The sequence below is a fragment of the Rosa chinensis genome, chromosome 7, assembly GCF_002994745.2.
Source record: "Rosa chinensis cultivar Old Blush chromosome 7, RchiOBHm-V2, whole genome shotgun sequence".
Lineage (NCBI taxonomy): Eukaryota > Viridiplantae > Streptophyta > Magnoliopsida > Rosales > Rosaceae > Rosa > Rosa chinensis.
The window spans coordinates 49,887,193-49,898,266 of record NC_037094.1 but is presented as its reverse complement, the minus strand read 5'-3'; the positions used below and the strand labels follow the sequence as shown (position 1 = coordinate 49,898,266).

General features: G+C 40.8%; 1 protein-coding gene and 1 pseudogene across 1 annotated transcript; one reads left to right on the top strand and one right to left on the bottom strand.

Annotated features, from left to right (window-relative positions):
* The first annotated feature begins 347 nt into the window (after window positions 1-347).
* LOC112178089 lies at window positions 348-3,052 on the top strand (annotated as a pseudogene).
* Window positions 3,053-5,936: 2,884 nt separating this feature from the next.
* Window positions 5,937-9,665, bottom strand: LOC112177161 (probable LRR receptor-like serine/threonine-protein kinase At4g36180). Its single transcript, XM_024315384.2, has one exon. The coding sequence runs from the start codon at window positions 9,525-9,527 to the stop codon at window positions 6,087-6,089; it is 3,441 nt and encodes a 1,146-aa protein (XP_024171152.1). The 5' UTR covers window positions 9,528-9,665; the 3' UTR covers window positions 5,937-6,086.
* Between the last annotated feature and the right edge of the window lie 1,409 nt (window positions 9,666-11,074).

Genomic DNA, 11,074 nt, shown 5'->3' with positions numbered 1-11,074 from the left:
TGTTATTGTCTCTTACATATACTTTGCCTTTTAGGGTTTTGCCCTTTGGGAAGTAAATAAGCTGAAGTCTATGCCACTTAAGAGTCAAACGAAATTTACTGCTAGATAAGAAAAAATTCCACCTACAGACATTTCTTATTAACATATGATTTCTGAATAAATATTATTTGATTATTATTATGTAGCTATGCAGTTTTTAAAATTGGTTTTGTTTTATTTTTAGTAGTAATATTTGAAAATTAAATTGAGGCTGAAGTCAACTTCAGAAGTTCACCCACCAAGTATGAACTCCTTGCTGATCAGTGACCTTTTACCATATATTTGCCTGATCGTGACATGTTTAACAGATGGGGGAGCTGGCATCTCAGAAACATGTTCGATTCATTCTATCAAAAGCAAGGTTGGATTTGAATTCAAGTACATATATAAATGTTTTGCTTTACAGTTTATTCATGACAATAACAATATGGCAATGCCATCTCAGGAGAAGGACTCTTATGAGTCAGTTTTGATGGAGCATATAAGAATGAATGGAGCTTACTGGGGTTTGACGACTCTTGATCTTCTTGGAAAGCTTGACACTGTGGATTTCAATGAGGTCGTTTCAGAGGTCCTGCAGTGCCAGCATGAGTCAGGTGTACGTTTACTTTGTATACATTCTTAACCCAGCAGTAATCGACTAGTATTTTCATCTTTCATTGTTTGTTTGGTGATTTGGAGTTTTAGGGAAAATGATCATACAACTTTGTTTATGCAGGTGGGTTTGGTGGTAACATTGGACATGATCCACACATACTTTATACCTTAAGTGCTGTGCAGGTTTTGGCCTTATTTGACAAGGTTGATGTTTTGGATGTTGAGAAGGTTGCAGATTGTATCCTTCAGGATATCTATTCATTCAACTCTGAAATAGATCTTCAGTACCTTTTCAATTGGTGAATGGTACTGGAAAAGTTGTTTTGCCTTGTGTTGAGAGGCTAAATCAGAGCTCATTGAAGGATTTGTGAACAAAGACAGGAACTTACTAATTAGGCAACTAACTATTTAAAGGCGTGTCAATGTAATTGGCAAATTTCGTCTGGCTTAATATTCAACTCAGACGTAGCTGGGCTGCAAAATGAAGATGGATCATTTTCAGGGGACATGTGGGGTGAAGTTGATACACGGTACTCTTTTCCGACTTCCTTTGTGTTTGGCATCTCATGATTTGTTAAAGTTACCATCCCTTTATATAAAGCATGATTTACTATCTGATTATTTTCTGTTCCACATAGCAGATGAAAGAAAAAAAATAACAACAACAACAACAACAATAATATTAGGAGAATGAAATTAACATTCCCTAATTTGCAATCCACACTCCTTCCCTTTTTTGGTTGAAATTTATATGAAAAGACAAAATCTAAGTTACTAAAGAAAAATTTTACTCCCCTAAGACTAGAAGCAACTGATCGAGACTTTTTATTTCTTCTTCTTTTAGGTTTTCTTATATTGCTATCTGCCGTCTCGCATTACTACATCTTTTGGATAAAATCAATGTGGAGAAAGCTGTGGACTACATTTTAAGTTGTAAAAATCATGATGGCGGATTTGGATGCACGCCTGGTGGGGAATCTCATGCAGGTCAAAGTATGTTATCTACCCTTTAACATCTCTAATTCTTATTTTTCATACACACACCTGGTGGCAGTTTGTTATTTACTTTCTGGATTATGTATCATAGACAGTCATGCATCCATTTTTGGCTTTTTTCTCGTGATATAAAATCTGTTTAGATTTTCTTTTAGGTTAATTAATGTTCTGTTTTCCCCATTGTGATTGCAGTTTTCTGTTGTGTGGGAGCCCTTGCTATCACAGGGTCTCTACATCGTATTGACAAGGACCTTCTTGTATGGTGGTTATGTGAGCGGCAAGTTAAATCAGGAGGTCTTAATGGTCGTCCAGAGAAGCTTCCTGATGTGGGTGTTGCATTGTATTTTATTCTGTATATCTTTGTTTGTTTGTTTCATGTTTTTTTTCTTGATGAGAAGTAAAATTGTATGGGTTTCTATTATCTTTATCCAACTACCTTTCTACGTTTTGTGATTCAGTTTAGCTCTTCTTGGGAGGTCTTAATGGCCATCCAGAGAAATATCCTAATGTTTCATGATTGAAATTTAAATTTCAATTAGCATTACTGGACTCTTCTTGACTGGATTTGCACTTCATTTCAGGTGTGCTACTCATGGTGGGTTCTATATATCTAGTTTAATCATGATTGACAGGGTTCATTGGATCAATAAGGAAAAGCTTGCCAAGTTCATTTTAGACTGCCAGGTCTTTATATATCTATTTGTAAATTTGGATTATTCTTTAGGATTGGACATGTTATCCTTTTCCAGCTGTGAATTTATCTGAGATTTTGCGGTTAATTTTTCAAACTGCAGGACATTGAAAATGGGGGAATTTCTGATAGACCAGATGATGCATGTGATACCTACCATACATACTTTGGTGTAGCTGGAATATAATTGCTTTGGTTCTGCATTTGAGTGTTTTCTAGATTTCTTTACTTAATAATCTGGGGGTAGGAGTGAAATCCTTTGATCCTCTTTAATATAAAATATATATATATATATATATATATATATATATATATATATATAAATCTGGCATGTTGAACCTTCTCAATGATAATAGTTGATTCCCAGTTGGAGCCTCCGCTTCTTAATGGGATATAATCATATAACACCTAAATGTTTACAGAAGGAGATTTATATGCTCTGTATTTTTTTCTTTTCTTTTATAAGTATCTTTTGGCAAGATGGAATTTGATGGAAGGAAGATAATTACTTCCTATGTATACCGAAGCTGTCCTTGCCTTTCGGGCAGCCATGTAGTATTTTTCTGTCTTGGCTGCTTGCTTGCCACTGTATTCATCACCTAACTGAGGTTGATGGGTGTTGACGCAGGACTTTCCTTACTTGAATATCCTGGGGTGAAGGCCATAGATCCAGCTTATGCTTTGCCAGTTGATGTTGTAAATAGCATTATCTTAGGCATAAAGGGATGAACACTTGTAACAGCTTGCATGCACGCTTCAGATATGGTTTTCACTATGGTGCTGCCCTGTGGTACATGTATCTGTTGTAATTCCTAGATATACGACTTGGTTAAAGAATTGATGGGGTGATGAGGAGCAATTCGGTTCTGAATGACTGCGATGTCTGATTAAGTTCTCATCAGTTTTAGTTCAAATAGACTAAACCGTAATGTTCTTTTTTGCTGATCCGGGATTACTTGCTGTTTCTTGGAAGCCAAAATTCAAGAATTGATACCATCAATCCAATCACAAAGCCACCGGCTTTATGTTGTTTTGTGCTTAGAACATGTGACGATAAGGCATTGGACTTGGAAAACTGCGGCTCCTCGTTCTCAGACATTACGGTCTCACACTGTCTCAGACTCCGTTTAGCTTGTGGGATTCGATTTACTCATTGGAAAAATGAAGGATTCTCCATTAGAGAGAACGAAGGGAATGATTCTCATAAAAGGACAACAATAAAACCAAACCAATTTGTCATTTCAGCTCACAAAATTTCATCAACATGGTAGGCTTTGCAACTTACAACTAAATTTGAAATAAATAATGAAATGTTATCTGTACCATCTTATAATGAAATTATATGATTAGGTGGTTTCTATGACAGATTAGTTTGCTTCATGCGATGATTTAGTTTTGTTTTTTTCACAACATCATAAGGTGGTTTATAGGTATCTAGCATTACTAGCAAATAATAGAAAGTAGGCAAGTCTACGATTTTATCCTTAGAATAGCATTGAGTCAGTTGTTTTTATTTCTATCAATAATTTCTGATATTATTTCACTGTCAAATATACTACGCACAAGTGAAAACAGTCAGTCAGCTTAGGGAAATCGGGTAACGGGGATGGGGATCCCTAGTATTCGAATTCTGAAATCAGGTACGGGGCGGGGATGACTGACTCAATGCTAGAAAAGAAAGACATCCACTAGAAAAGAAAGATATCTAGCGAGTTTTTTTATTATTTTTTATTTGACCGTTTATTATCTAGCCAATAAGAAAAGAAAAATTACTCGTTAGTGAGGTATGTCTTGGTCAAATCTCAATCAAAAATAAAATTAAAAATTATTCAAAAAGGAAAAATTAACCTTTGCATCTTCTTACCTATTTGATTCACTACTCTTCCTATCTACATGAGCTTTGAAGTACATGAAAAATTTGTTTCAAATAGTATCGGAGATCTAAAAACGCTTTTGAATTAATAAAATTCAAAAGTACTTTAAAAGCACGAGAATTAGTAAAAATATTTCTATTACTAAAAGGTCGAATGTTGCTCGAGTGAGTTTCAAAAGCACAAGACAGTTTGAAAGTGATTTTGAGAAGTATTTGACAATGACTTGGGTAGGGCAGAGTACCATTTGATATTGTGTTTGTTGAATAGGAGAGTACTATTTTTTCCGTTTGTCAAATTTGACTGCTGAAGAAACATAGATGATAGATGGAGGGGCCGGAGGGCTTTTCAACTTAAGTTTTCCCTCTTTTTGGTAGAAAATTGTTTTGATGTTGTGCTGCAGGGGTATGGAAGAAGATCAAATTGCAACAAAATTTGTTCAAATGACTGTCAATATGTTCAAAGAATTTTGGAAATGGTTTGATGTAAAATCTCACTGGCATTGTAATTTTTTGATTGAAATATTTGGAATTGTACTATGATTTTGTTACTATCAACACAATTATATACACGTGCAAGAATACTAGTGCTATTATTAAGAGTTAAAAGCTTGCTCTCCGTAACATTTTTTTTTTACGACTATAGTCATGAAATATTAATAAACTTCAATAACAATAGTACATAAAATACAATATAAATAAAAATAAAAATAAATCAAATGCCTAAACATGAAAAATAGTTGGTTTAGTGGAAGCATGCTAGGCTGCAAGTGAGACGGACGCTGCAGGGCTTCTCCTGGTAATAGGAGGTTTATAGTTCAAACCCCAGCTTGTGAAAAACATCCATTGAGGAGGGAACATACCCAAGTTGCTCCCGGCCCTGGAGTGGTAGCTCACTTAACCACCATTTTGAAGAACAATAACTCTTTATTAAGGAAAAAAAATCTATATAAAGGAAAAAAGAAAGAAATTTTCTACTACTTCATATCTCCCTCCACACGAGTATGGGCCCTGCCAACGTCCGGAGTCTGATAATTCGCCTATTACTCAAGGAGAGGTGATTAACTGCTCAAGGCTTTACCTCGTCGACTCCGAGGCTACATCTCCTCGAGCCTGTAATTATCTAGACATTCTTGATTGGTTCTTTATTGGCTGGCCTAGTTAAATAAGTACAGGCCTAGAGTAGAAAATGCTTAGTAGCTTAACGGTGACTGCATATGTCTCTGTTGCCGATGTCGATCCAAGATTATTCTATACCTCTTCTCCCCATTCCCTCCACCTTCGTATCTATTTTTAATCCAATTTTCTACATACCCCTGTGCCTCCAACATTGTTATTATTATTATGTTTTTATTTCTTTCAAGATCACTCACGTTTATCATCCATACTAAAAATAAAAAATAAAAAGCCAAGCAAATAAATCACACACTACCGATTCAAAACTGAGTCACTGTTTCTGTGAAAAACACGGGACCTGAAACTTACCCCATTGTCTTCTTCTTCGTCCAGCGGCAGATGCTTCCACGTGGCCGTACGAAACCCAATGCCTCATCGGAAAAAGAAGACAAGACAGACGACCTTAACGGCTACATTGTCATTTTAATCTAATCCACGAGAGCCCACATGCGCCCTCGCCAGAATAGTCCTTTTGTTTTTGGCGGGAAACAACACACCGGACCCGGCACGCTGTCATTTTTTTCCGTGTATTTTAGCACTTTTCATTAACTGCGGCTGTCGACGTCGTTGACTGAAAATATAATTTTGTTTTTTGTTTTTTGAATTTCACTGAATTCCGGCGGATTCCTCGAACGAGAAAAAAAAATGAAAATTCCGCTACGGGGCTACAATTAGAAACTAAAAATGGGAAATAAATTGAATAAATTAAAACAATTGTCATGCCGGCGACGGTTGCGTTGTCGGGTCGGCGGAGGACGGGAGATCAGGTCCGACCCGGCAGCCTTCGAGCATGAAAACAATGTCGGACATGGTGGGCCGGTCCAGCGGGTCGGGTGCCGTGCAAAGCAACCCGACTTTCACGCCAAGCAAGAACTCTTCCCACTCGGATGACTCGGGGTCAAGCTCGAGCAGTCCTGGCTCTAGTAGCTCCGTGACTTGGCCTCTTTGAAGCTGCTTCTTCACCCACTTCACTATGTCTTCGTCTTCGGTGAACATCACCGGCCTCTTTCCTGTTAAGAGCTCGAGCAAGACGATCCCGTAGCTGTAAACATCGGATTCCTTTGTGACTCTGCCTGTTAGTGTTGCTTCGTGAGAGACGTAGCCTAATGTCCCGACGGTGGTTGAGGTTGAGGCTTCGGTTTGAGTAGTAGTGCTGGTTGCTGATGTGAGTTTGTCTAGGCCGAAATCAGACAAATGGGCTTCGAAATCTGCATCGAATAGCACGCTTTGTGGCTTCACGTCGCCGTGTACGAGTGAAGATGTGTGTAGAAAAGCCAAGCCACGAGCGATTCCAAGTGCAATGAGATGGCGCATTGGCCAATTGAGGACATGGCCGTCTTGGTGTGATGCTTCTTGCAGAAGGGTGGCTAGGTTACCGTTGGGCATGTAGTCATAGATTAGAAGCCTGAGGTCAGGTGGACCGGCATAGTAGCCTCGAAGAACTGTTAAATTCCGGTGCTTGACTCTGCCTAGTGATTCTGCTTCTTTTCGGAACATGTTTTCATCGAGTGTTGCATCGGGGAGGCGACGGATGGACATCACCATACCGTCCTCATAACTAGCCTTGAAAACCAAGCCATATGGTGATCTGCTCAGCACATTTTCTTCGTCGAATTGCCTTGTGGCTGCAATTGTCTCTGCAAGTGTGATTTTGCTGTTGAACATGACAAGCTTTGGCACTCCATTATCAGAGCTTCCACGGCCCTCACTAGTTCCTGAGCTTGCCCTCGCACTGCTTCTAGTCTTCTCTCCAGATGATCCCTGTTTGAGCTTTTTGCGCCATCTCAAGAGGCTGAAAATGTAGAAGCAGCAGCACAAAGCTAATAGGCAAGCTCCACTAACAACAATCACAATCAAAAGAATTAGTCTCTTATTTCTATCTTGCTTGTCTAGATCCTTGCACTTCTTTTCCAATGGCGGCCCACATAAGTTTTGATTCCCTGAAAAGTCTGATGCATTGTTGAACCGAGAACCAAGCGTCACTGGAATCTCACCGTCGAGGTTATTCATTGAGACATTGAAGTTAACTAGGCCAGGAATAGATGCAAGATCACCAGGAATTTGCCCGCTCAAATTGTTATTGGAGAGATCCAGTGTAGTTAGGTTCAATAGCTTAGACAACGAGTCTGGTATACCACCTGAGAGATGATTGGAGTCCAACAACAAAGCAGTTAATGATGAGCATTTAGACATTTCCTCTGGGATTCTACCTGTTAAGTTGTTGCTACCCAAATCAAGATCCTTTAACACTGTTAGGCGAGAGAGATCGGCTGGAATGGTGCCAGTCAAGGAATTCATTTGCAGCTCTAGAACTTGAAGATCAGAGCAGTTTCCAAGCTCGGGTGGAATTGGTCCTGAAATGTGATTGTTGGACAATGAAAGAACAACCAATGACCGAAGAAAACCATAATTCTCCGGAATGTGACCAGAAAATGCATTTGAACTGAGGTTCAAATAATGCAGACCCATCAAGCTACTAAAACCTTCAGGAACGTCTCCAGACAACCTGTTCTCTTGCAATGCAATGACTTGTAAATTGGGTAACCCCAAAAGCTCAGAAGGCACCTCACCAGAGAAGTTTTGTTTGCTCAGATCAATAGTAGTAAGCCTGAAAAGACTACCCAAGCTAGTCGGCACCCTCCCAGAAAAGCCATTGCCACTCAGATTCAGCACCATTAACTGACTCAAACTCCCAATGCTGATGGCAACTTCACCAAAAAACCTGTTCCCACTGAGGTCCAATGTTGTCAAATTACCCAACCCTATCAACAACTCCTCAGGCATAGCTCCGGTCAAGTTGTTCCCTCCCAATCCCAAAGTCTCCAGCCTCGTAAGATTACCAAAACTCGGAGGAATGGAACCCGAGAACTGATTTTCCCCTAAAGATAGCACCTTCAAACCTGTCAAATCCCCCAGAAACACAGGAATTTCCCCCGAAAATCGATTTCCTTGGAGATCAAGCACGCTTAGTGAGCTGCATTGCTTAATCTCTTGCGGAATCGGACCGCTAAATGAATTATTAGCCATCTTAAGCTCCTGTAACCTGGAGAGGTTTCCAATCCCCGGCGGCACCACGCCGGAGAATGAGTTACTAGAAACATCCAACACTGTCAAGTTTGGTACCTGTGTTATTATCCACCAGGGAAAATCGCCGCCAATCTGATTGTGCTGAAGATCCAAAACCACCAGAGCACTAAAACATGTGGCTGTCTCAGGCTTAACTATATCCGTGAACGAATTAAACCCTAGCTGGACAATCCTAAGCGACGCCGTATTGAATGAGGCATTGCAAAACAACGAGGATGGGACCATACCAGAGAAATTATTCTGTGAAAGCGACAGCACCTGAAGCTTCGGCAGAGCTCCGACAGCCGCCGGAATCACGCCGCCGAGCGCATTCCCTTCGACGCTGAAATGCACCAGCGCCGCACAATTGGCTATCGCCGACGGCAGCGTCCCTTCCAGGAGGTTGTGGTCCAGCCAGAGGAACTGCAGCTGCCGGAGCTGGCCCAAGCTCGCCGGAACCTGACCGGAAAACTGGTTGTACGACAGGTTGATGAGCTGAAGCTGAGTCAGGTTCGCGATGCTCCTCGGAACCTCGCCGGAGAAATCGTTCGAGGAGAGATCGAGGTACACGAGGCTCGGAGGGAGCTCGCCGGAGATTTCGCCGGAGAGGCGGTTACCGGCGACGTTGAGAATCTGCAGCCCGGTCAGGTTCCCGATCTCCGGGGGCAGCTTCCCGGAGAGAGAGTTGTTCTGCAGGAAGACGGCGCGTAGGCGCGTGCATTGGGAAAGCGAGTCAGGAATGCTCCCGTTGAAGGAGTTTGACCGGAGGCTGAGCTTCCCCAGCATGGTGAGCTTGGCGAGCGAGTCACTGAGTCGGCCGCCGAGTTGGAGGCGAGGCAAGCGGAGCTCGGAGACCCGACTACTACTGTCGCAAAAGACGCCGCGCCAGTCGCAGGGAGCGGAAGGCGTGGAGGAATCCCAGCCGTTCAATGCGCCAATCGGATCCTGGAGGTCGAGCCTGAAGGTGGTGAGGGCGTCGATCTCGGCTAGGCTTTCGGGGCTGCGCTGCGCGGCGGCGCAGGAGAAGAAGGGTGCGCCGCAGAGCACCAGAAGAAAGAGAGGAAGAAGAAGCGCAGGCATAATGGGTTTCATGGAAATGAGCTACTGGCTAATGGGTTTTCTCATTGTTGTAGCTCTGAGAATTACAGAGAAGCCATTTGCGATGCGCCAGTGTACCGTTTTATTTGGTCAGAGAGAGAGAGAGAGAGACCCACTCGCTTCCTCCAGTCTGATATTGAGAGTGACCGAGTGTGTCACATGGGGTGAATGACGGATTTGCCCCCCTGGGGGGTGGGGGGGGGGAGGAAAAAGCGCTTTTGCTTTTTCGAAACGGGGAAGACTGAAGAGTGGTGGGTGGTGGTGGTGGATGGGGGAATCGCTTTTCAGCCTCATATGACTTGATGTTGGCTTAATCATTGGCCCTAGTGTGTGACTGTGTGTGATCTTTGCTGTTTGAATTTTTCTCATGCTACGCGATAAAATAAAATACAAACGTGGTGCGATGCATAATGAGGCTTGTTGGCTTATATTTTTCGGCAAATGTCAATTTTGTTTGAATTTTCCATGCTACGTGATAAGATCAATAACCCCTATTGGATTATATTTTTTGAGAAGTCAATTTTGTAGTCTGATGTTATTATCTAGTTTAGGATATGGTGTAAACAATGTAGTTGCTCCGTCAAAATATTTTTTCCTCATCATGTCGAGCATTTCATTTCAAGCCGTTGGGAGAGGCAAGTACAGAGCTTGGTTCGGGATTGTACGGGCTACAATTCACGCAATTTTATTTTTGTACGGAGCTTGGTTCATCCATAAGTTAATTTCGCCCTAAAGAGAAAATTTTATTGTGTAATATTTGTTTTGTACGTTCAAAAAAAAAAGTGTGATAGATAATGAGAGTATTGTGACACATTTTGTTCCCATCCCTATCTTTTGAAAATGTTGAAAGCTTCTTCACATAGGGTTTTGGGTCAAAGCTAAAATTTGAACAGACCCCCACCATTGATTTGAGGCCATGGTTTTTAGCTGGTTTTATCTAATTGTCTTTCTGCTTTTCCCCTCTAGTTTGACATTTTTTCCTCTGATTTGGGGCCATGTACTTTGGCCTTTTGAGCTTTAACCCCACCCACTCTTGTAACTGTATTTGTTTTGCCTCCACCTTTTGATACTTTGAATCTATCTTTGTTACTGGCACAGGGATTTTCTGTTCATGTTTTTTGAATTGAATATGGTGGTCAAGACTCATGAGTGAATGTCAAGTTCGAAGTGATTAGTGAAATAGTTAACATAGGATGATGACTAATTAGCCTAAAGAGTGAAGGGAAGTACATAAAAGTAAATCTCATGTGACCAAATTAGAAAAAGACCCAAAATAAGCCCTTGTTGGCAATACTTTTTTCAAATGGTGTTAAACAACATTCGGTTAGATATCCAACTGGCTTGATTTCAGATATATTAATTACATATTCAATACTTTTTTCGAATAGTGTTGAACAACATTCGGTTAGATATCCAACTAGCTTGGTTTCGGATATATTAATTACATATTTATTCACTTTTCGAATGTTTCTTATGACAATACAACGAGTTTCAACAAAAAAAATGTGGTACCGATTATTGTTTCATGAATTAAACACATT

Excerpts from the sequence above, each read along its gene's own strand:
- LOC112177161 (XM_024315384.2), bottom strand. The coding sequence starts at position 9,527 with ATGAAACCCATTATGCCTGCGCTTCTTCTTCCTCTCTTTCTTCTGGTG.